The sequence below is a fragment of the Sander lucioperca genome, chromosome 22 (assembly GCF_008315115.2).
Source record: "Sander lucioperca isolate FBNREF2018 chromosome 22, SLUC_FBN_1.2, whole genome shotgun sequence".
NCBI lineage: Eukaryota > Metazoa > Chordata > Actinopteri > Perciformes > Percidae > Sander > Sander lucioperca.
The window spans coordinates 19814559-19840787 of record NC_050194.1 but is presented as its reverse complement, the minus strand read 5'-3'; the positions used below and the strand labels follow the sequence as shown (position 1 = coordinate 19840787).

Sequence of the window (26229 nt, the reverse complement as noted above, 5' to 3'; positions counted from 1 at the left end):
AATCCACCTACAAACAATTCAACTGTGTCTACTACAACATGCCTTACAACTGCCTTTTACAACCTGTTTTACACTTTCAGGTCATCCCAGGTCTTTGTTCTTCCAGCCAGTAACAATATAGGCACACCCATCCGTTAGGCTTTCCAGGTGTTACGGGAAAATCTTTTCAGTGATGATTTAAACTGCAGTTTAAGGCAAGGTACCAAAATCCACCTACCAGCACCTCAAATGAACAGTTTTTTATAGCATTGTGGGAAGTTTTGAAGGCACTGATTAGTGGATAGAATTTGGACACTAAAATAAAATAGTGGATACTAAATATAATGCACTATGTATTAAATAAGGAGGGACTTTCAACACAGCACATGGTTGTCAGCACCAAATTACATTATAATCAATTCAGCTGTTGATGAGATATTTCACTCTGAACCAAAGACGTCAACCTGATGATGGCGCTAGTAGAAAAATCTGGGAATCACCAAAGCCATTATGGTTCATCCTTTGAGGAACATGAATGTCTGCAGAAAGATTCTATTGTGTAAATGTAGAGATATTTCAGAGTATAAAACTTTAACCTGCTGGTGGCGCTAGAGAAAAAAATCAGGGGATCAACAAAGTCATTATGAGTCATACCCTGGGGACAATGAATATCTGTATAATGTCATGGCAATTCATTAAATAGCTGTTGTGATATTTCAGTCTGAACCAAAGTGGTTTCTATCTAAAATAAAGAATATAAGAAAAACAAATTGAAAACATCTGCATTTATTTTACTTTTTGATAAGTAAATATTGAATTAAAGCACATGTAGATCGGTAAATGTACTTGAGTAGTTACTCAAACACACACACGCACACACACAAATGCACGCACGCACGCACACACACACACACACACACACACACACACACACACACACACACACACACACATTGTCTATTTAAGTCAACATTATCACCGAGTATGAATTGACACCAGTAGGAAAAGTGTGTAGGAGGGTGTTGGTCTCTGGCCGTGAGTCAGTTACATAATAAAGAGGCAACTAACATCAAAGCAGTTCTACTGCCCTTTGGCGTTTCTTTATCAATGCTCTTCCATAGTGGTTTCCACATTTGATAAAATCATTAACCAACTCGTTCCCTACCTGAAGCTACACACAGCACCAGGTGGAAGATCAGAGTCAGATAAAAACCTGGGAGCTCCAAAATCTCACGAGTTAAAACCAAAACAGCTTTCTGAGTTGTGTTTGAAATTATACATTTGATTTTAAAAGGGTTTCACTGAAATTAAAACCTACAGAAGCCTTCAATCCAAACAGGACATTTTGAATATGAACAGCGGTGCTTTTCTGCCAATAACTGACAGGCTGCTCTGTTTCGTCTCAATGAGGACCCGATTGGATTAAACAAGCCTCAATGCTGAGCCCTCTGCACCGAGTCCATTCAGCCAGTGACCTGTCACAGCAAGAATCCCCCCAAATGAAACAAATGGCACTTCTCAGGCTCAGTGTGTATGTGTGTGCATACTTAAGTGGTTGTGAGAATAAAAACTATTCATTGCTCTATTTAAATACTCCATTTCCTGCAATAGGTGGCATTTCAACACATAAACACACACACACACACACACACACACACCATCTCTGTTTTTAATGTGCACATTTGTTCCTAAAAGAAGAAAACAGGGGGTCCGTTGTGTGTGTGTGTGTGTGTGTGTGTGTGTGTGTGTGTGTGTGTGTGCGTGGCCAAGCAGTGAACAGCGTCTAAATGCAAGAGCCAATCAGAAAGCTGTATAGACACTGAGCCCCCCAAGTACTGCTGGTTTATAGGGCTCAGCTTCAGAGAAGTCACATGACTTCCCAGAGGGAGAGAGAGAGAGAGAGAGAGAGAGAGAAAGAGAGAGAGAAAGGGGGAAAGGAGAGAGAGGAGTGGGTAATGTAGGAAAGGAGGATGGAGGAGAAGAGGAGGAGTGAAAAGAGGGTCAGGAGGGTGACAGGAACGCTGCGAGGGGTGAACTGAAGGTCTGGTAAATGAATGGAGGAGAAAGGAGGTAAAAAAAAAGAGAGATGCGACTGTTCTCGGAAGTGAAATTGTACAGGCGGTTGATGGTCTATAATTACAGCTGAATGAACAAAATGAGTGACTGAGAGAGGAGAAGTCAGCGAGTGGATGAATGAAGGATGAAATGAATAAGTGCACACAGGCGATAGTGGTCGCAGTTGATTACTACAGTGGGTAATCTTGATGGTCTGGTTAACCCTGCCTCATACTGTCATACAATAACTATCTTAACCGCAATGCTTAAAGGGACACTTCACCCAAATTACAAAAGAAACTGGTAAATAATTAATGTGCAGAGGTTCTGAATAGTTAAATTTAGTTTGAGCACTCAAAGCATTTTAAAATCCTTTGTCTTTCCAGAGGCAATTTTCTACTTATTATAAGCTATTTGTTTTCATTGGGACATTTACTTGGTAGAAAGTGGTTCCAATGAAAATTGTTCACAGCAAGTTCAGTGGAAGCAAGTGAAGTGATTTTTCAAACGTCATATTTCAATACTCGGAGAACCACTAACAAACTTAATCCACTTCCATAAATTCAGAGTAAAAACAAAAGAAATCTAAAAGCTTTGTAAACACAACCACAACTAAACTATGTGGTCAAAAGTATGTGGACACATGCTTTTGGTCTAGGGTTCATGGTTTGGGTTTTAGGCGTCCAATAAAGGGAAATCTTAGTGCTACAGCAAACAATACTTTAGAGTGTACTTCCATCTTTGTTGCAACCGTTGGCGGAAGGCACTTTCCTGTTTCAGCACGACAATGGCCATATTGTACAAAGTGAGGTACATAAAGAAATGGGTTTCCAAGATCTTGACTGGTCTGCACAGAGCTCTCTAAACTAAACCCCATCAAACACCTTTGGGAAGAACTGGAGCGTTGTGTGCAACATCCGTGCCCAGCCTCAATAATGCTCTTGAGGCTGAATGGGAACGTTTACAATCTATCTCTAATTTTGTCATCATGATTGTCTATACTGTAATTTTACTATGTTGGTCTATTCTGTTCACATGGCATCTACTGCATGTCTGTCCATCCAGCTAGAGGGATCCCTCCTTTGTTGCTCTTCCTGAGGTTTCTTCCATTTCTTCCCCATTAAAGTTTTAGGGAGTTTCCTTATCTGACTCGAGGGTCTAAGAACAGAGGGTGTCGTATGCTGTACAGATTGAAAAGCCCCTTGTGGAAAATTTGTGATTTGTGATATTGGGCTATATAAATAAAATTGTCTTGACTTGACATGAGAACAAATCCCTGCAGCCACAGCCAATGAGATGATCAACAATTGCATATGGGTGCAATGTTCAGTTGTCCACATACTTTTGGCCATATAGTGGCAGAGTAGTACCCTGATTCTGCTTTGAAAAAAAAGGAAAAGAAAGAATTTAGACTCCCCTGCATCTTAAGAGGAATGCATCTGTGTGTGTGTGTGTGTGTGTGTGTGTGTGTGTGTGCGTGCGTGCGTGTGTGTGTGTGTGTGTGTAGTAAAGCATGTCCACATGGTCCATGACATATGAAGTGAGAGAGAGAATATAATGTGAAATGTGAAACAGATGTTACTCTAGTTTCGCAGGCACTGATGTCGACACCTTTACACTGCACAGGGAAGTGTGTGTGTGTGTGTGTGTGTGTGTGTGTGTGTGTGTGTGTGTGTGTGTGTGTGTGTGTGTGTGTGTGTGTGTATGAGAAACCTCATTTGAGGGAAGGTTTCCCATAAACACCTGTTTTGTTCCGGTTAATATCTCTCGTCATGGTGAAGAAATGATGGCCTCAGTGAAGAGGAGAGAAAGAGAAAGAAGGGAAGGAGGAGGGGGGGGGGGGGGGCACCTCTATTCCCCTCCTTCTGTGAAAGAGAAGAGCTCATGTGGGATGAACACATTCGTTTATTCATTCGGCCCGTCTATTTTCAGCCCAGTGGGTTTATGGTTATTGGAAAGGCGTTGCCGTCTCGCTACTTCCCAGAAGGAGTCAATATTTCTCCCTCTCCTTCATTTCTCCCTCTCTGCCTCTTTTTCTCTAATTCAATATTTTCTCCAAAACACCACTCTCCCCTCTCCACGCACAGGCAAGGAATGCTGGAAGGCATTTGAAAGAAACAAAACACACTAGCGTACTCACACACACACATAGACAAAAGTGTAATGTTACAGAAGCCAACAGTGATCCCGGAAAAACTCCTTCTCAGGATGTCTCCCACTTTCTCCAGCTTATCACAGTTCCCCATCGCTGCTCTGTGTTGCTTACAGATGCATCTTTATCTCTCTCTGTTCACGGCTCTTGTGGGGCTCTCGGGACCGACTGTGGCCTTTTTACGATGCTGATGTTTGCTAATGACTTTTAATGACGACTTGTTATGGCTCATAAAACCTGGCTCTGTTACTGGCAATAGCAACTTTAACTACAGTGTGGTGCGGTCTTGATAACACACACTAGGACATTTATCGAGTGATTAACATCAGACAAGACAGCATGAGTATGCATGTGAGTTGGAAATGTGTGTGAGGGGAGAGAGATGTGGATGTAGTTGTAGCATTTGTGGGCCAGAAATGAAAAAAGGGAGGAGGGAATTGTTTTGTAATGAGTAGGCCTACATCTCCCTCGTTGCCTAATCTCAGTCTATGGTAGATAAATTTCCACAAGCCTTCACCTCCAAATATTGACATGAGGGAGCTGGGGATTTATTTCCCAAAGAAATATAGGATAGGGCTGGATGTAACCAGCAAAGTTTGGGCCTGAGCCCATAGCCCCATCATGTTATGTGTTTGTGTATGTGTGTGTGTGTGTGTGTGTGTGCGTATGAGGAGGGGGGTTGCGGGCATGCTTTTCACCTCCTTTCTCGCCTCTATAAATGGGTGATAGGTGACAGCTAAGTAGAATTAGCTTTACAGCTCAGCGCAGGGATAAAGGTCGAGCCAAAAGCAGGTTTGCGACCCCTGAAGAATCTGAGGGTGTCACAGTTATTTCAGAGCATTCATGGCCACAACACATCATACACACTGGCACAGGGACAGACACACACACACACACACACACACACACACACACACACAGAGATGCGCAGAAAGACATTTACGCACATGCATGCCTCACTCACTGGGGTGGATTAATGCAGGACACGTGAGAGTTAAAAACTATTCCACATAAAACATGACGTATTTTGATTGAAGACAATTCGGAAAAGTAGGGGAGTGTCTGATAATATTTTGAGGGAAACGAGTCAGAGAGTCATCATAATAGTGCAAGATGATCTGCGTGAATATGAATATGTTCAGCATTCAACACAGATAGGAAAACAACACATGAAAAGATTGTTCCTATTTTTTCATGAAAGACGTTTTCTGTAAACCAATGCTTTAAGTAAGTAAAGAAAATGAATCGCCTGTTTGGATCATCAAATAATTGTTATTAGTTTGTCATTTATTGTTATCGTTAAAAGTTGTATCGTTAAAAGTAAAAACAGCTTTCTGATGTTTTGTAGACCAAGTGATAACCGATGATTGAAAAAACAACTAACAGGTTAATCAGTAAATAAAATAACTGTTAGTTTCAGCCCTAGTAGACACATATAAAATATATAAATATAAAATGATCACCTGTAATATGATCCAGTACAAAAATTAGTTTAGTGAAGCCTAAAATGTGTCCACAAGAAGTTGATTTAATTCTGGAACTTTTAAAAAGTAATTCAGTCCAGTGCAACACTAGCCTACCACAAGAAACTCCAGCCTCATAATTTACCAACTCTTCTCTACGAACAACAAATGAATTTTGATTAAGATTGCAGGTCTGTTGTAATGGATTGCATTAGACTGTATACTTTGTTATTTTGTTTGCAATCTATAAGTGAAAAATCTAAATATGTAAAAGAGCTAATTATAATTCACTGGATTATGTTAAATAGCTACAGTTTTGAAATGACACGAGTTACAATTTCTATTAAGTATCCAGATTTACATCGGAACAGAGCATTTTGATATTTGTCAGAGTTCATGTTTAGTATAATTAGCTTTGTTGGGATAACGGCGCCACCTTGAGGCCCACACTTCTTTGTGCATGCTGATAGGTCATCCATTAGCTTTCCTTGCAGACATTAATTATCCATTACAAGTGAACGATCCAAAGTTCAATACAAATCTCATAAACATTGTTGTAAGAGCAGCATCATGTCTTTGAAAACCTTTTCCTGCAGAGCTTTGTTTAAATTTGTGAACCATGGTCTCGTCGCTTTGAGCAAACCGCTCAGTGCACGAGATGCAGTAGCTGTCGTGATAGGACCGAGCTCCGCGCGGGGCTACTACAACCACCCCGGGAAACCCAGGTGCCCAGGACCGGGCGGGGCGGCCCACGTCCGGGTGGTGGACCTCCGCAGCGACACGGTGACCAAACCCGGGCCGGCAATGAGGCAGGCCATAGCGGAGGCCGAGGTCGGAGATGACGTGATGAGAGAAGACCCGAGTGTAAACGGTTAGAGCCGATTCAGCCGAACCATTATGGCGTAGTGACCAAATCAGAAATAGTTAAAAAATAATATCATAGCCTATGTTTTGTGTATATATATATATAACGTAGGCCTACATATAAAAAAAAAATATTGTACTGTATGTGGTGGTTCAAAAATGCATTCACACGTGACCTGCATGCTACCTAAACTTTACAGTTGGCCTATTTGACAAATTTCTGCAGAGTTACAGACAATTGCAGCTGATATGTTTGGGATGGAGGCCGCTCTGTTCGTTCCCTCTGGAACCATGAGTAATCTCATTGCAGGTAAGCTCTGCATTTATTGGCAAAGCCTAAATTCGTTTAATAAGGTCAGAATGGTCATGACTGTGGATGCATCTCGTTATGCAGTGATGGTGCACTGCAGGGAGCGAGGCGACGAGATGATTGTAGGCGATCTGTCACATTTACACATCTATGAGCAAGGAGGGAGCGCACAGGTGAGTGTAACAAAGCAGCAGACCCCTGTGGTCAGGCCCAATGCACCTCTCCTTCCTCAGTGCATTCATTCAGTGTGTTTGTGTGTTGCCACAGCTGGCTAGTGTCCACGCCACCACAGTGACCACCCTCCCTGATGGCTCATTTGACCTGGGGCAGCTGGAATCGAAGATCCGCCACGGTTATCCCGACCCCCACTACCCCCGCTCACGCCTCATATGTGTTGAGAACACACACAACATACAGGGAGGGCGGGTGCTACCTCTGACCTTCCTGCAGGAGGTGTGTGTGTGTGTAGATCATGGTGATATAAAAACTTTTATATGTCAACATGTGAAAGCAGCTGTGATACTTGCCTCGCTACAAGAGAATGGAGAATCCAGCAGCTCTCACAGGTTTGTTTCCATCTCCAAGGTTCGTGCTTTGGCAGATAGATATGGTCTGTCAGTTCACATGGATGGAGCCAGGGTGATGAACGCTGCTGTGGCCCAGGGGGTACCTCCATCCACCATACTGCAGCACACACACACCGTGAGTGTGTGCCTCTCCAAGGTGGGACTGCAAATCCCACACACACACACACACAGAATGGACCCGAACATACAAATTCATGTGCATTTATTGTAACATTAACATGTGAGCAGAGTCAGAACCAACAAAGAACTCATCTAGACAAACAAACAAAAAACTTCTCAAAGTCAAATTCACGTGTGTAACAGGGTTTGGGTGCCCCCGTGGGAACCATGCTAGCTGGACCCCAAGACTTCATATCCCGGGCCGTGCGGTGCCGTAAAGCCCTGGGTGGGGGGATGCGGCAGGCTGGTATACTGGCAGCAGCTGGAAAACTGTCTTTACTAAAGATGGTAGGACGACTGGAGGAGGATCACCACAATGCAAAAACCTTTGCTCAAGGTGAGCAGCTCATATTTCTGTCTTTGAAAATGAAATCATGAACTGCCTGCTCGTAACTTCTTTTCTTTTCTTCACCTCTCCCAGCTCTGCTCGACTGTGACCCTCCTCTATTCGCTGTAGACATGGCTGCCGTGGAGACAAACATCCTGCGTTTCCGTCTACAGGAGACCAGTTTAAGCCCCTCTGAGTTCTGTGCCCGCATGAGTGAGGTTGGCGAGGGAGAGGAGGCAGCACTGGGACAGGGGATACAAGTTCTCATGTACCCCCATTTTGAAAATTCAGTACGGGCTGTATGGCATCTTGGCATTTCCCCTGAAGATACCAGGCTGGCCATCCAGAAAATGCAATTTGTGGCTTCTCAGTTCTTGAAGGATAAAGTCAGGGCCCAGTGAAACCTGATACTTCTCAAGATGTGTAGTTTAATCACTAGAACTGATCATAGAACATTTTCACATATGAATCTAGAAAGAGACTAAATTATGTCAAAACATAACACATCAAATACTGTACAACTGGAGTCACTTTGGATATTTTTATATCATTATTAATTTCATTGAATTCAGATTTTTGTAATCCTTATTAAATATATTGAACCACTGTCCTTTTGTTATTTTATTTTATTAGAGAGACACAGTAGTTACTTAGAACAGTTTTGGTTACTGATATTTCAATTAAGAGGTTTTATTTAATTATATTCTTATTATTTTGTCTTATTCTGGTTTGGACTATGTTGCAAAAAGGTGATATCTCATATTTCTACTATTTAGCATTAAGACATATCTGCATCTGTTGGTAATTGTGTCAACTTTAATTCTTGCTTATCAGGGCATGGAAATGTACAGTATTGTTAGAGAGAAGGGGCTTTACAATGCAGTAACCATACAGCCACAAGATGGCACTGCTATCCCTGCTATACGTGTAGTGATTGTAGCTGACAAGAGTAAAAACCTTTTTGTTTTTTCTTTCTATTCCCAATTGTATGACTGATATTGTTAATTTATGGCTGATATTTAAAGAAAACCAAAACAAATCAAAAGATTCTGGCAGCGGTGGGATTCGAACCCACGCCATCGAAATGACTGGAGCCTAAATCCAGCGCCTTAGACCACTCGGCCACGCTACCATATTACTCAATAGAAGCGGACTAATCAATTTATTTAAAATGCAGGTACGTTTACGTTAACTCTACTGGTTAGTTGTATGTAACGTTGAATTACAAACTGAACGGCAACGGTTGCACAGAAATACTAACGTCTCATTGCTAGTTAGTCAAGTTAGCTGACCATCCACACGGGGTAGCTAGCGTTAACTACCGAACTCAATTTGGTAAACAGGCTGCACATAAATAAGTTAGCATAGCGTCTAGCTTGCATTTTGTTGTGTGACATTCACCTGCTACACTCTACCTAATATATAACTTATATGTGTAGTCGGAAATTCTTGGCAGGCTCTCCGAGTTTCCTCACGAGGTAGAGTAACGTTGCGTTATGTTACTAGGTGTAATTTGTCCCCTGCTGCTTTCAAATGCTCTTCCGTTTTTGTAACTACCAGCTTCGCGCGTTAGCGTTGTTTTTAATATTAAATATTAATAAAAAGTTTAATTAACTGTTAGTCTCAGCCGAACCAAATGTATTTATTTTGATTGTTTTTTGCCTTGTATTTTTGATAAAGTATTTACATCTCGACAGATTCTTCTACTTTTGCCCATATCATCTGTCAATGTCTATATTATATTTCCAATAACCCTGAAAGCAGCAGAGCGCTGGGGCGGGGCTGTCAGAAACAAGTGTTGTACGTGCGGAGGACTCACGGTGCCGTGGCGGACGAAACAGCTTCTCGAAGCCAGGTAGCTAGTGGTATGCAATACTGCAATATTTGGTATAGATCCGATACCAAGTAAATACAGGGTCAATATCGCCGATACCGATACTTTTTAATAATTAAGGAGGATGGATTTTCATGACCTTTAGCTTAAGTGTTTTTGTGATTTTACATTTGGATTATAAGTTAAAACCAAGGACAGAATTGTCATATGGCATGCTTGTATAAATGTGTTGTGTTACCAATGTATCTTACAGCCTTTTTAGAAATTATAGAGCTTGCCGTTGTTTCATTTTCGGCTTGAAAATATAGCCACACAGGGCTCCTCTTCCTCCCTCATTCTTCTGCTCCATCTCTGTACTGCTTTGTGTGTATGTGTCCTGCCGCTGGGCCTGGCTGCTTGCTTGCTTGTTTGCCTGGCGCCGCTGAGTCACGTGACGGTACAACATCAAATCACAAGAGGGGGGAGGAGGAGCAAAGTGGGCCTGCTCCGCGTTGTGACAGGGATCTGGACAGGACTTGACCAGCGGCACTTACACAGACAGCCAGGTCTCCTATTTGATGAAACCGCAGCGGTGCATACTGGAGAGAAACTGAAACTAAAGCATCGACCTTATTACACTGGTATTGATCAATATCAACATTTGTATCGATATTATCTACATTTGGATCGATCCGCCCACTAGACAGCCGCGTCCCTGGACCATCAGGATACATTGGAGAAATAGGACCGACCCAGTCTGGTCAGGGGGGAGCTTTTAACTGCATCTGCTGCAACCCTGTCGGTTCAACTCTTTACTTCTAACTGGAACTGTGAGACGGTCTGTCTGTCAGTCTGTTAGATTGAGTGATTGAAGGTGTTTGTGCCCCGGATATAAGGTAGGTTGTTTATTTACCACTTGCATCTAAAAAACAGGTCACAGTAGAAACTAAAGTTAACCCCTTTGGGGAAATTCAACTGCTGCAACATAATATACAACATGGTTGCTGCTGCATGATTTCTATGGGAGCACATTGTGGCAGCAGGAGTGCAGGGACTTTATTTTGCTTGGTTCTGCGTTCCTCTCCACCAGCCAGCTGTCAAATCTGGAAACACAATTGCCCAGGATTACAGTGGAACATTTTGGTGCTTACAGTACTGAATAACATAGATATTAGTTTCTTTTGCGTGCTGATGCTCACCATTAATTGACTTTACTTTTATTTCTATGGATATATCATGTTGCAGCCACATTTAAGAAAACACAGACATCTTTCTCACATATGGCATTGGATGCACAGTTGTGCAGCCATGATGCAGGTTTGTTGTCAACAAGTACTAACATGGCTGCCATAGATTAACTTTAAACCTTCTTTATGTGGCTTTACTTTCCACTCAAAGCACTTCACTGTTCTCTCAGTCCACTGACGCTCCTCACTCTCCTCTCTTGTCAACACAACAGCAGACATCATGGAGGATGACCTGATGTTCAGCATGGAGGAGGAGGGCAGCGCCAAGAGACCCACTGTTCAACGAAGTGCCCCCAACCAGCTGGCCTCCTCCCTTAGTGACGCCAACACCAGTGATGACGATGATGACGACCACTTCATCTGCCCCATCCTGGACGACTCTGCCAAAGAAATCTGTCACTACCTGAAGAATTGTGTTTACAACCGGCAGCTGTCAAATTCTCTTCCAAAGAGCAACTTTATGTTCAGGGTGAGCCATTGCCCCAGCAACAAGTGCTGGAGGATTGTTTAGTCATGCTCAAAAACAGATTGTATTTAGTTTTTTGTGTTCATGCACCACCATAAACACTCAGTTCTGCAATTTTCTGTGAGAACAGCTCTTTGCCTTATAAGGAGAGATGATCTGTGCATGCCTGCACACACGTATCAGTATGTGTGTATCTGTTTGTTGAAGTGGAACGCTGGTCAGACACCTCTTAACTCTACTCTCTCTAAAGAACAGGAAGTACCAGAGTAGTTGCCTGTAAACACGTCTTTCACGTCTGCTCAGATTCAGGCCTTCTGCACATGAGCAGTGAGCTACTATTCAGTCTTATTGGAGCCATTGTGCACCAGCCAACTGCTTGGATGAATGGCCTTGTGTTGATGTTTAAAGCAACAAGCAATTAATGTTATTTGAAATATTTGAGGATGCTGTGTAAATGTCAGATTTTGTTTGTTGATGAAAAGCCGTCAATTTTCTTTACCTTTCTACATAGAATGAAACAGAAACGATGGCAGAACCTCGGTCGTACAAGGTTTTGTCTCAGAGCGCACGGGTATGTTACAGATTAAATTCTATCTTCCTCCTCTCCCTCTTCACCAGTGACCATAAACGCCTCCCATACTCCCCACACCACTCTGTAATTTACTGTCCTTTTTCTTCACTTAAAAAAAACAAAACGTTTGTAGTGACATACTTTCCACCTACTCTCTGTTTATGACTATGTGTATTCTAATCATTGCATCCTCCCTTCCTTCACACTGTATTTCCGTACTTTATTAAATTAGTTTACACTAACATAATAACATATCCGATATCTATCTATCTATCTATCTATCTAACAAACACTGGGAATGTTATACTGTTATTTTAGAAAACTACACTGAAAAACAAAATCATATTTTTCTGGAGCAAATGTGCAATATTCTTTGTCTTTTTGGTTTCAGAAGGTACATTTTTATTAAAGGTGCTGCTTCTCTAAATTATTGTTTTAGAAAATGACACAAATCCCACAAAGAAATGTTAGTTTAAAGTACACTACCAGGCTGCACCATTTGATCCTAAAGTCTTGTGACCGGGCAGCATGGAGAAGTTGCAAACTTCTGCAGGTGAACGAGGCCTGACGTAGATGTGTCTTCTGTTCCTCGTCACAACCAGACGTGACACTCCCGTTATATATTTCTCTTCATGTAACTCCTCCTTCTAAATATAAACATATCTAATTGCCAGGGTGGTACGAGGGAGACGTGCTGGATGGGTCAGGGTTTGGGTTACTGGTGCAGGTTTGGATTACCAGTGACACTTGAACCATGGGTCATACCAGGAAAGTTATTTTTTGAAAATGGCACGACTGCAGATGGCCAGGAAACATCCCATGGTGAACACATTCATTTTAAAGTAGCAGTAAGTTATAATGAATAGAGACCATAGTTGAGCCCCAATTAATAATGTATTGTGAGGCCTGCCTCATACTAAAACCCTTTGTGTTAATTAATTAGTTAGATTCCCATGTCATTTTAAAGATTGTGTGCTTTATTCCTGGTTTGTACTGAAGATATTTGTGGTTTTCCCTATCCTGGCTTCCTTTTTTTCTGATTTGCACGCTGTTACAAACTAAAGAAGTGTCCTCCTTAGAGCACGCTCTAAATTACATTGGCGTCTCCCTGAGTTGTGTTGATAAATGATCCGCATTGTAGGCTTCCCTAGCTCTAAAGCTGATTCAATGCAAATACTTAGCAGAACGAAAGGAAGCTGTTTAATGCAGAAACTGTGAAATTTAATTTGCTCATTCAGTGAGCACAATACGGGTTCTTAAAGGGATTAAGTGTTTCCTGAGAGAGCACAAAAAAACATTAGAATTGCCTTCTTTGTACAAATTAAATATCCTTTTTAGGTTGTTGCATCAAACAGCTTCCCCTTTTAGCGAACCTGTTTGTGAAACAGAATTTTCATTTTTTGTCGTTGCATAAAATCACATTCTGTCAGCTAATTAGTCATGTTTGTTCATTGCGACAGGAACATTGGAAACATGCGATCGAAAAGGCCAAAGCCATGCCAGACCCCTGGGCAGAGTTTCATCTGGAGGACATCGAGACTGAACCTTGCATTCGTTACAGGTACCAATAACTGTGTGGCTGGGAATCAACAGCGGTAATATACCTTTTTCATGGCAGACATTTTGATTTGTTGTAGCAGGAAAAGCACAGGTGAAACACATTTTGTTAAGTGTCCCAGTAAGCCATGCCAGTGGGGCAGCATGCACGGTACAGATTAAGTTAAATTGCGGGCTGGAAAACCAAAACAATTAGCTAAAAAGATTAGAAAAGGTATTTGACAGGACAGCTGAAGATATGAAAGGGGAGAGGGGGGAGTGGGGGAATGACATGCAGCAAAGGGCCGCAGTTCGGAGTCGAACCCGGACCCGCTGCGTCGTATAGAGTAAACCTCTATTTTTGGGCGCCCGCTCTACCAACTGAGCTGTCCAGGCGCCCAAAAATAGAGGTTTACTCTAAGACGCAGCGGGTCTGGGTTCGACTCCCGCCCTTTGCTGCATGTCATTCCCCCCCTCTCTCTCCCCTCCTGTCTTCAGCTGTCCTGTCAAATAAAGGCCTAAAAATGCCCAAAAAATAATCTTAAAAAAGCACTCTATTCTAAAAGCTAAGAGGAGCTGCACAGTCGGCTGATAATTCTCTTTTTCATCACTACTTTCACATCACGCACTTCTGACCAAAATATTGATAAGTAGCTTAAGATGCAAAATATTTTAGTGTAAGTGGACACTAAGAGATTCCCACATTGATATCAGCCTGCAGAAGTCTGGAACTGTCATTGATGTGGCAGCAGGTTTCACAGTTGGCTCATATCTCGGTACGTGGTGCTAATGTTAACTGTTGACAAACATTACTGAACTTTTGACTGGGCACATTGACGCTCTTTGGCTCACCCAGTTACTTTTGTTATCTCGTACTGGAGGTGGGACACTGGAGTGTGCACTCAGTTATTATGGCCAACATGGCGGCTACATAAACATGATCAGACGTGGGCAGCGTTACATCAAGGTGGCGACACACAGTTGAATGGGTGTGGGCAGAGAAGCAGGAAGGGAATGAATTCTTCTGCTTCGATGTGTGTGTGTTAGGCCTGTTACATATCATATCAGGACTGGGACTCGACTGACAGGAGGTGGGATTTGCCCTCATGTTCTCTTTTCATGTGCTATTTTTACCCACATCATGAAATTTCACTCCTCCTTTCCTCTCTGAAGCCGCCCTGTAGTATGAACTAGATGGAATGAATGTCACGGTACACTGTGTTCCCAGGCCCAAATGGTTTGTTGGCAGAGAAGATTTTGGACGGGGAATGAGCTTTTCTTTGAGTGGCGGAGGAAAGCTTAATACTGAGCCACTAGTTTAAAGGCATTTCAGGTTTCAGCTGTGAAGACTTGTGGCTGCACCTACAGTTCTTGCAGTATTTATTAACTCAGGACACACGCCCCGCCAAGCCAAACAGACACACTCACCCAGACATACAGTGTGTACACATGTATCGTCATATTGACTGTATGAGTTCTCCCCTGATTACACAAATTCCTTTTAACCCTAAAGCCAAAAAAAATGAAAAGAGGACACACACATTACAATCACACACATCTTCTCTGTTTCATTCTTCTATCATTGTTGTTTTTTTCCTTAGAGAGGAAGCGAGATGCTTTATGTGCCTTCATGATAAGAATTGATAATAATAAAATAATAATAATAATTAATTGTTGACAGACGGACTCCCTCACAGAGGGCAAAGAGTGACTTGGCAAACATGATCGAGGCTGGAGCAATTATGCACTTTTTTAGTAACTGAAGTAAATTCAAAAGAGATAAAAGAGTTCAGCTCAGTGTTGAAGCCCGTCCAGTGTGAGTGATTTGTAATGTAACAGGTGGAAAAAAACAAACAAGCACCATTTGTCCCCACAGAGCAGCAGGGTCACTGGGTCTGCTCTGTGGGGAGAAAATGACCCACAGATGGACTGTCTCACAGCCGCTCTGCTGGAAAGGAGGTGCTGTTTTACAGAGCTGCAATTTCAAAAATATTAACATATTAATATTGAGATTGGGCTGCCATTTAAGATTATTTTAATTATTGATTTGTTGTTTTATCGCTTGATTTTTTCTTATACATAGTCAGAAAACAATTCAAAATTAGCATCACATACTTTCCACAGCCCAAGCTGACATCTTCAGGTTACTTTGTTTTGTGCGGCCAACAGTCCAAAACACAAAGATTACAATTGATTCTGAAGGAGTCTGCACCAAATTGCATGGCAATCCATCAGATAGTTGTTGAATGTTAAATGTTGGACAAAACATCTGACATTCCAATCCGTAGAGCCACGCTGCAACATGGCTAAAAACTAAACTCTCTATGTGATTAGATGTATTTGTTCTGAGCATCCAACATTTTTAGAAAGCCACATTTGAGAGAGCGTAATCAATATAACTATCTTATTTTGACTTAAGTCACTGTCCCTCTTCGCAGGTACAATGCCATCACAGAAGAGTGGGTTAAAGACCAGGTCCATATCAAGATGGCTGCCCAGGTATTACTGCTCTCTAAAATCTGATCATTTTATAAATTTTTTTAAGAAGAATTTCCTTATCTCTTTGTCCTATTTATTTCTCTCAGCCGTTTGGGAAAGGAGCCATGAGGGAGTGCTTCAGAACGTAAGTTGAAATATTTCTCTATATTTATCAGTTCTCATACAGCGGTTATTGCCCTCGAGTTGTAGTAACGAAGGCCTTCGTGGTCTCAGAGTAAACAAAGCAGTTTATGTCTCTTATAGCGTGTGGATAAGTATAAGTGGTGTAGGACACATTCCTCACATTCTTTGCACCGACTCGGGAGGATAGCTGCTGACAAGTTAAGTTTCAGATTCAGAGCCAAAGATGGTACGGAAAATATCACAGTAAACCAGCTCTATAGTCTCCAATGATGGTCCCGGGGCTTTAGCTCCATTGATTCCCTGGATGATTTAACACTGCAGAATGAAAGACAAAAAAGGCATAGTAGTCTAATTGTTATGTGTATTCCTCAGTTATGTGGAAATGTAAAAGAGACTTCAGCTGTTTGCAGAATCCCACAGAAATGTTACACTCTGACAAAACCCGGAGCTTAACCCTTGTGTTGTCTTCCTGTCGACCATGCAACTTTTAATTTTTCTGGGTCAAAATTTAAAATGAAAAAAAAAATTCTTTAGTTTTTTTTTTTTTTTTACACTTTTGTCGCTTTTCCTGATGTTTTTGTCACTTTTCTTTCGACATTTTCTTTTTTTCTTTCACTTTTTTCGATGTCTTTGTCGATTTTTTTCTGCACTTTATTTGAAGTTTTTGTTTTTTTCCCCACGTTTTTAAAGCTTTCTTTCAACGTTCTTTTTATCATTTTTTTTTTCAAATGCTATAAAATTTAATAAAACACCCAAATTCAATGAAAGTAGTGAACTGATCATTTATTTGACTTGTGAAGAGCGCTGTATTGAACCATCCACGTTACTTTTTTTGACAATTTGGTTGAAAGAAACCCACGTTTTTGATATAGAGACTTTTTTAAAATGGGTCAGATTTGACCCGAGGACAACGAGAGGGTTAAAAAAATAAATCACTCAGCTCCTACAAGCCCAAACAACATCGAACATGTCTACATCAAAATGTTGGTATGTTGTTCCTGTTGGATTTGTACACTCAGACTGTTGGTCTGAAGCAGTTTTGTTCTGTGACCCAGGTTAATGCTAAGATAAAAATGGCTTTAGTTATGTATATTTATAAAGTTTTTTTTTTTTTTAATCTCTGAGTCTACATTTATATGTAACTGCAATGCTGCTCACTACTGTAATATCTTATTTCTTATTTCCCTCCAGGAAGAAGTTGTCGAATTTCTCACACTGCAGCAACTGGAAGTCAGCATCTAATTATGTGACCAAGCGCTACATGGAGACGGTGGACAGAAATGTTTACTTTGAGGACGTCAAGCTGCAAATGGAGGCCAAACTCTGGGGAGAGGAGTACAACCGCCACCGACCTCCCAAACAGGTACAGGAGAAAGGAGAAACAAGGGACAGGACAGTACGGACAAAATCAGGGATTCTTCCTCAAAAGCACAATCCTCTAGCCCTTGTTATTTTGACAATGGGAAGTATTTTAATCATAGATTAAAGGCTAAAACTAATGCTTATTTCCATTATTGATGGGTCGTTTGATCTATGAAATGTCAAAAAATTGAGAAAAAGACTTTAGTAGACCCAGTATTTGTCCGACCAAAAGTCCAAAGGTTTTTTACTTGAAAAATGAATCAAACAAATATTTTGTTATCAGAATAGCAGCCAATTATTTGTTCTGTTGATCGACTAATGAATGAGTTTATTCATTGTTTGTATCAAAAACACTTGCTGGCACTGAAGGTCCTGTACTACGTATGTGTACTGGTTGTTTACCTCTCTCTGATCCTCAGGTGGACATCATGCAGATGTGTGTGATAGAGATGATGGGCAGACCAGGTAAACCTCTCTTCCACCTGGAACATTACATCGAGGGCAAGTACATCAAATACAACTCCAACTCGGGCTTTGTGAGGGACGACAACATCCGACTCACTCCACAGGTAAGCCGCATCACCTTTCGTGTTAGAGCTAAAGGGGGAATTACTGGAATTGTTTGGTCTTTGTAAATTATATGGTGTGGTGTGGTCTAGACCTACTCTATCTATAAAGTGTCTTGAGATAACTCTTGTTATGATTTGATACTATAAATAATTGAATTGAATGAATAACTTAATAATCTTCATTTCTTTTGTATCCATCAGGCCTTCAGTCACTTTACTTTTGAGCGATCGGGCCACCAGCTGATCGTGGTGGACATCCAAGGAGTCGGAGATCTGTACACTGACCCTCAGATCCATACAGAAAGGGGGACTGACTTCGGAGATGGAAATCTAGGTACAGTTTTCTTTTGATACTGACAAACTGTGGCTAGATTCATGGTTAGAAATTATTCAAGAGACTCCATCCTGATCATACCTGTGTTCCAGGTGTGCGAGGAATGGCTCTGTTCTTCCACTCCCACCTGTGTAACAAGATCTGCAAGAGTATGGGCCTGACACCTTTTGACCTTTCCCCTGCTGAGAAGTCTCAGCTGGACTGCACCGACAAACTGCTTGTAATTTAACATTTTAATAATAATAAATGAAGTGAGAGCCAGGGCCAGAAATCAGCTGCGGGTCAGGGTAAAAATAGTTCATAAAAATAATGATAAGAATAAATCAAAATGGGGAGAAAAATGTCCCTTGCAATTAGAAATGTTGTTTACAGTTGCCATATTTAGGCATGACTGTGGCTGTTATTTCCTGTATTAGAATTAGTTTTTGATCAGAAAACGACTAAATACTGTATGTAGCCAAAAAAAGTACAAAGAAAGAGAAAAGAATGAAAAGTGTGCCGCATGAATTAAATCTGACTGATAGAATTGCAGTAATACAACAATGTCCAAGAAGTGGTACCTTTCCTGCTCTCCTGCACACACTCACTCTCTAACTGAGTTGCAGGATTAGCAGAAGATGGATGCTTTATCTGTATCTTCAGTGTGTTCCGCTTGTTCTGTTGCTGTTTCCTGTATAAAGATTGATCTTGTTTGATTTCAGAAGTCAGCCCAGACGGTGCTAAGGGGCTGCGAGGAGCACTGCGGTTCTCCTCGTGTTCGTACCATGTCAGGAAGCCGGGCACCTCCGCTGTTATCCCGCTTGTCTGAGACATCTTCTGTAGACGAGAGCATGAGCGACGTGGACTCAGTCCCTTGCTCCCCTCTCATATTCCCCTGCTCCCCGCAAGCTGCACATGGATCTATGGGAAAGTCCCCTATTGGTACGTCCATGAACATTATTATTATAATTACATACTGCACATGTGTAACAGTATATTTGAATGTGGTTCATCATGGTGTCCACATTGTAACTAGTTTTGTATTATTTCCACATTTTACAGGTTTTTCTTTTACTGGAATGCACGAACATGAAAGAATCAATAATAATAATAACAACACAGTTGAACACAAGGTAAGCAATAACTCGGTGAATGCAGCTCCAGACAAAGCACAGGAAAGTGATGGTGTGTCACATTTAGCCAAATATTTTCCCATAACCAAATTGTCGTTTTTAATTCAGTTTACCTCAGGTCCATGTTGAGTCCCCAGAGCTCCGTGTTTGCTAATCTCTTTGTTGGTCCTTTTACATTAGCATCTATTTTCAATAAAGAAATATGTAAATTCCAGGTAAAAGAAGCTGCAAATATGTCTTGCAGTCATCTTCATCCGTCACTTAAATACAGTATCAACATTTTCACCTCTAGGCGCTATATGTTCGGTATCTTACCTCAACATTTTTGATAATATTCATGTACTGTATGTATACATAGTAATATGTAGGTCATATTGCCGAATGATCAGGCGATCAAATGAAATTTGGGTCAAAGGTGAATAAAAGAGTTAGTCTTGGCTAAAAGTGTTGGCTGTGGTATAATACTCATAATAATAATAAACTTAATTTATATGCACCTTTTACATGGAAGAATCAAGATTAAAACATTTCAGCGCTACAATTAACTTTATATTTCTCACTTACGAATCACTACGCTGTTTTTTAATTTTTTTATTTTTATTTCTGTCTGTAGGAATCTGATAGCGGCGGGGACAGCGGCTACCCCAGCGAGATGAGGAGTGATGGGGATCCAAATGACCACGTAGACGGGGTAAAGATTTCCATTTGACATTCATTTTGTCCAGAAAAAATTCCAGGTTTTCTTTTTTTAGCAGTCCGTCAAAAAGACTGTTAACCTATAGATAAACAATGCCAAGAAATGTATTTGTTTGTCTGACATTTACCAAGTAGACATATAATATATTGTACATATGGTATAGCTTGTTTGAATAATGTATTTCTAGTGTCCAAATTAGATTTACAAGTAGAAATACATTTTTGAGCTGACTTTTAAAATATACAGTATATATGTATTTAGACACATTTGTAAGCATACTCTGGCATGTTATCTTAAACAAACATGTTAGACTCTTCTTGTTACTGTATGTAGTTCACTCTCCTCTGTCCTTCAGTCCTCTCAGCAGCTGTTAGTCTGTTAACATTTCCTCTTCTCCACATGAAGTCTAACTGTAGGTTTTATAAATCCCATTTTATAAGGCCCATCATCGCATCCAGAGACATTATTCTGAGTCGGATGAGGACAGTGTCAGACGGGTAAACAAACATAAAGACAACAGTGTGTAGACCTCATAATCATCATCACCATCATCAAATAACCCTCTTCTAATTTTCCTTGTCTTTCTTTACTTTTCCAATTTACCGACAAAAGCCATTCCTCACCTTTCCTCTAATTTAGCTCCTCCTGCTCTTTGTGTTCCCTCATTAGAGGAAGATGGTAGCTCCTCCAAGAGTCTCTGCAAACTTAAATTCATACAATGCTGACAACGATTGGGTGATTATTTGCATGGAGGCTCGTGAAGCCAGGTGTTTGCCTGCTGTCTTAGTGCTATAAAGCTTTATTAAGCATGATTCTCAAGTTGAAATTTGAGTACACAAGCTGCCAGTGTTTCCATGTCAACTCTTCCTTTATTTTTAGAGTGAATGAAAACAGACTGAAAATGCAAAATACAAAGAAGCAAAAAAAAAAAAACTACATTTGGAACTGAAAAACCATCTACCTCTATTTCACTAACTCCGCCATCTTGCTAATGACAACTTTGTGTGTGTATGCTCCTGTTCCCATGCTTTACATGATTTTTGCATTCACTGAGGCCAACAGGGATGAACTCATCCAGCTGTGTGTCACTGATCAGTAAAAAACAAAACAAAAGCAGACTTGTCTGGATGGGTACAACCCTGAGAGTGTGATTTGTCAGCTTGTGCTTGATTTACCGTTGTCATTTAATTAGTTTTCTGATTATTGTGATAAAGAACAGGAGGTAACATTCTACCTTCATCATTCCTTCTCCTTCCTGTATATCTCGATTGCCTTTCCCTACTCAGCTGACGGAGGAGAAGTGGAGCTTCTACCATTCGTCTCGCTCTCACGTCCATCGGCCCTCCTGTGTGGCCACCGAGGTGGAGCGACTGGACAATCTGCTGCAGAAGAAGATCGGCCAGTCGATCCTTGGAAAGGTAAAACATCAGATTGGTTGGTTCGACATTAATAAAGATTATACATATGGCTGGATTGAAATCAACGCACACTTGCCTTCCTAAAGCAGCAATACACCTTCAGATTATTGAATTCTACAAAAACTCAGCGGGCTGGCTGATAGTTAGCTAACGCTAGCATGCTATTCCACCAAGTTTCCATGCTACATAAATAAGCCAGACAGAGTTGTCCCTGATCTGGCGATAGAAACCCTGCTTTTCCCATAGACTGTATATAAGAAGGCTTTTCCCGTTCTGTTAGCTCAGAGCTCCACAGCCTAAGTCCACAGGTACAAATTAGTTTTGCACCAAATGTATCGTCAAGAGTGTTGTGAAAGTCGAGGTGCGCAGATTGGCCACTTTGTGATGCGAGAGAGCACATATGTGAAGTTGCAGTGACAGATTCGAGAGGTTGTAATCACTGAGTTGTGGTTGTGATGGAAAATGAACCAGAGTAAAAAAAAAAGTATACGAGTAAATGTTGCATTATAAGTTTGCAGCTGTCATTGTGTTCATGTAAATATCAATCTACACAATTGTGAATATTTTTTCTGTAACTTCACATTCAGAATACAGGTGTGTGAACATTTTCTACAAGTGCAAATTTCAACTTACAAGTTCAGATTTTTTTTACAAGCTCTCATGTTTTTTTTCTTTGTATGACTTCAAATTCAGATCACATGTGTGTGAATATTTTTTACAAGTGCAAATTTTATTTTTACAAGTGCAAATTTTAACATACAAGTTCAGATTTTTTGTTCTGCAAGTTCTCACATTGTATTCTACAAGCTCTCCCTTTTTGCACCATATTTACCTTCATAATTTTCACCAGTATACACAGATGTGTTTTGTCTTAACAGAGAAAAAGGAGCACATATGAAATTCTGGACTATTGCTGTCTCCTACATATGAATTTTATACAGTACAAACGTATATGATGTATACTAACCTTTGTAGAACACTGTTTTAGCTAGTATACAAGAAATCATCATACTTAGACCGCATGTGGGAAAGTGTGGGCGTGGCCTCTTTAGCATTATATGCTAAATTTAGCATTTTCTCAAGTTACTGGGGGCTGGAATGAGCTAGAGACATGAAAATTGTCACCATAACTGATGCTGATGTGCTCATGCTCCCCAAAGAATATGATGCAATTCGGCTTGATGATGGCACTATAACTTAGGGCAAAAGTTTGAAAGGCCACGCCCCTCACACAGTGAGTCGGATTGACATGAAAAAACACCGGTCCAGCTCAATGTGCTCTATAAAAAAGCCTCTTGGACCATAAACGTCGGCCATGATGGTATATAGTTAATTAGCATAATGTGAAAAACAGTTAAATGAATAGAACTTTGTCAATTTTGATTCTATCAAGACCAAAATTGATATATGGCCTTGCGGGACAGAGATATATATTTCTACTATAAATGAGCAAGATTTGCCATAAAACATGGCCGCCATCAATCAAAGAACTTCCTAAAGGGCGGGGCTAGCAGGGAATTGCCTATAACTCAATTTATGCTGTAGCAATCCTGTCTAAAATTGATGGAGACATTTAACACCACGACTTGAACGGACGTACCAAGTTTCGTTAAAATCCGATAAAGGGGGCGAAATCGCAGGACTTGCTGCATCTATTGTAGCGATGAAACAGGTGTGCGGTTGGTTTCACCACTTTTTCTATAGAGCATTAAACCATCTGAAGTGGTTTTGCTCAGCTTTGGGAAGCTACAAACCCGCTCAACTCTGCTTGCGGCTTTGATTTTGGCGATTTGGCATCGGCTCAATGCTGCTTGCTGCTTTGACTTTTGGCGATTGGGCTGCTTCCCAAGCCTGCTGTAGCTCAGGCGGTGGAGTGTTGGCCTAACAATCAGAAGGCTTGGCAGTTCGATCCCAGGCCTGCAGTCTGATCTCAAAGTGTATGAATGTGAGTGAAAGGTACCTGTAACAAGTGAAAGTGCTTTGAGAAGCCGAAAAAAGGGTTTGAACCCGCCAATTGCTGCTTGCGACTATATTTGATTATTGATTTAGGTTAGTTTCATTGGTTGAATATATTCCGGATCTCCTTCCTCCTGAACCAGGTCCACCTTGCGATGGTGAGGTACCATGAAGCAGGTCGCTTCTGTGAGAAGGACGAGCAGTGGGATCAGGACTCGGCCATGATGCACCTGGAGAGAGCCGCACTGTGTGGAGAGCTGGAGGCCATCGTAGCCTTGGGACAGTGCTGTCTGCAGCTGCCTCATCACATACTTTCAGACATGGAGCTGGAGGTATCACGCAGTTATTAAGCTTTTTGGTTTTGTGCACTGTGCAACTTGTGTTCTAATATGTCTGTTTTGTTGGTAGGATAATGCAGGAAACAAGATGAAAGGTTTTAAGTATCTGCTGCAGGCTGCTGAGGCTGGTGACAGATCTTCTATGATCGTAGTGGCCAGAGCCTTTGATACTGGGTTCAATCTGTCTGCTGACAGGTCAGTGAAAGTTATTTTAACTCAGTCTGAACAGTGGACGTGTATTTTTAAGTTTGAAGTCAGTGGATAAATATATCCTTTATTAAACACGCAAATCCTGGTCCAACAGTCATGATAATGCTGCCCCCTAGAGGATTTCTGGAGTTTTTTTTTTATTAAAGGAAGCAAACATTTTTTGATGCTGAAGGTCTGTGCATTCTTGGTTTTTATTTTTCAATCATCCAGACTGCAGGACTGGAATGAAGCGATTCACTGGTATGACAGTGTGTTGACCATGTCAGACTATGACGAGGGGGGAGAGTTTGATGGGACGCAGGACGAGCCCCGCTACCTGCTGCTGGCCAGAGTGGCAGAGATGTACCAAGTGGGAGGCTACAACCTCAGCGCAGACCCACAGAGAGCAGGTTCGACTCCATTCTTCCGGCCTCACTGTGCTAAATATACCTGAATATACCTGCATACTTTTAGGAAATATTCCACTGGAATTTGCCCTGTTTCAACCAGGAAAAAAAAGTAATAGAAACTTTTCAAATCACTGCTGCTTTATCCATGTCTCTGCTGTTGATCCATATGATCTCCACAACATGGCTAAATACACTCTTTCCATCTCATGCTATTGCTTCCTTATAGCTCCAAAGCTCTGCTGGGAAAAGGGGCGTTTTGCAATTTATTTGGAAGGGGCGTTTTGCAATTTATTTGGAAAGCGTTGCCCAACAATCCCAACAATATATACTGATAAAACAGATCAACAGCAGAGAAGTGGTTTGAGAGACTTATGACACTCTAGGTTGTCATTGTGATCCATTGTAATTGCTGTGAATCTTAACTGACTACAGCTTCAAACTTTTTAGAGCCTACACAGTTGAGCATTTTATACATAAAAGAGGATTTTCACTGCAATGTACCTATTATTATGTAGAATAATATACTAGGAATGGACAAAATTCAGAACAATGTCGAGTATCACCAGCCTTGTACTAACTGTATTTATTACAAGTTAATTGATGCAGATACAGTAGTTGCTTCCCTCCTAACCTCTCCTGCCATCCCTCCCTACAGGTGATCTGTTTACAGAAGCAGCAGAAGCGGCCATGGAGGCCATGAAAGGTCGATTGGCTAACCAGTACTACATGAAAGCTGAGGAAGCCTGGGCACTAATGGAGGAGTGATACATGACACACATTTTTTATTACAAAAAGGCCACAGGAATTAATTTTTACATATTTAGGATACAACCTGAATGGTAACAGTTTACATATTTTTATTACAAAATTTTTTGCAAAGTGTGTGTGTGTGTGTGTGTGTGTGTGTGTGTGTGTGTGTGTGTGTGTGTGTGTGTGTGTTTTCAGCCTTCTAGGATCAGACTTAAATTCGGTTTCTGTTCTTTTTTTCCTGCTTGTGAGTCATCCTGTCTTTTTTCCTGTCTTTGATTACCTTTTGACTAAGTGAATGTGGTTGTATGAAAGAGAATGGCTGAAGGATCAAAACAAAGAAAATGGTTTACTTACTTTGCCCCCAAACGTTATGTTGAAAGAATGCATGTGAAAAAAAAATATATGGAGTATAAAACTGTTAAATAAAGTTAGCTTTTTATTGGTAAACACTTCTTCACACTCCTTCCTGTTTTTTTCTCTTCAGTAGACAAGAGCTCTGTCATTAAAGGTCTGTTACTCAGCGAATTTATTATTCACTGAGATATGTAAACATCAAGGTGTAGTGACTTTAAATAAAAGTAAAATTGAAGCTATTAATTATTACCCTGGAGCCCACCAAGGTGAGGTATTACTATATTAAATAATTCCTAAAAAAAAATATATAAAAAATAGTAAAATAGTATCCATATTTGACTCATTGTCAAATATTATAAAATGGCCCACGTGAAATGCAGGACAAGGTAGCGTGGCCGAGCGGTCTAAGGCGCTGGATTAAGGCTCCAGTCTCTTCGGGGGCGTGGGTTCGAATCCCACCGCTGCCATAATCTTTTCATACATTCCCTACCAAATTTACTCACCACATAAGTAATGCAAATATACATACATGAATCTATACTGGAATTGCTGGAAAAGCTGGTCAACGTAAATAATGTTGAAAGATTA

The 26229-nt window shown here is 40.9% G+C and overlaps 2 protein-coding genes and 2 non-coding genes across 13 annotated transcripts; 3 read left to right on the top strand and 1 right to left on the bottom strand.

The window, feature by feature from the left end:
* The first annotated feature begins 6219 nt into the window (after nt 1–6219).
* On the top strand, nt 6220–8503 carry tha1 (threonine aldolase 1). The gene is made up of 7 exons (XM_031315794.2): nt 6220–6520; nt 6740–6823; nt 6908–6996; nt 7091–7276; nt 7409–7546; nt 7714–7906; nt 7991–8503. Exons 1-7 carry the CDS (start codon nt 6220–6222, stop codon nt 8296–8298), a joined length of 1299 nt encoding a protein of 432 aa, XP_031171654.1. The 3' UTR covers nt 8299–8503.
* Nucleotides 8504–8947: 444 nt separating this feature from the next.
* trnal-uag lies at nt 8948–9029 on the bottom strand. The gene has a single exon. It is a non-coding gene; the product is annotated as a tRNA-Leu (tRNA).
* Nucleotides 9030–9729: 700 nt separating this feature from the next.
* eef2k (eukaryotic elongation factor 2 kinase) lies at nt 9730–25734 on the top strand. 10 transcript variants are annotated; one of them, XM_035997554.1, is made up of 21 exons: nt 10976–11027; nt 11170–11426; nt 11935–11994; nt 13455–13555; nt 15969–16029; nt 16116–16153; nt 17344–17515; nt 17934–18083; nt 18285–18417; nt 18510–18637; nt 19119–19338; nt 19459–19529; nt 20143–20220; nt 20667–20723; nt 20896–20961; nt 21513–21644; nt 23744–23932; nt 24009–24133; nt 24359–24537; nt 25193–25440; nt 25483–25734. In XM_035997554.1, the coding sequence occupies exons 1-20, from the start codon at nt 10991–10993 to the stop codon at nt 25300–25302; spliced, it is 2364 nt and encodes a 787-aa protein (XP_035853447.1). In that variant the 5' UTR covers nt 10976–10990; the 3' UTR covers nt 25303–25440; nt 25483–25734. The 10 variants fall into 10 exon arrangements, with proteins under 10 accessions (XP_031171081.1, XP_031171080.1, XP_031171082.1 ...); XM_031315221.2 differs by lacking the exons at nt 10976–11027; nt 25483–25734 and adding an exon at nt 9730–9752 and having other exon boundaries at nt 25193–25302; XM_031315220.2 differs by lacking the exons at nt 10976–11027; nt 25483–25734 and adding an exon at nt 9781–9802 and having other exon boundaries at nt 25193–25302.
* A 292-nt stretch (nt 25735–26026) lies between these two features.
* trnal-aag lies at nt 26027–26108 on the top strand. Its single transcript has one exon. It is a non-coding gene; the product is annotated as a tRNA-Leu (tRNA).
* The last annotated feature ends 121 nt before the right edge of the window (nt 26109–26229 follow it).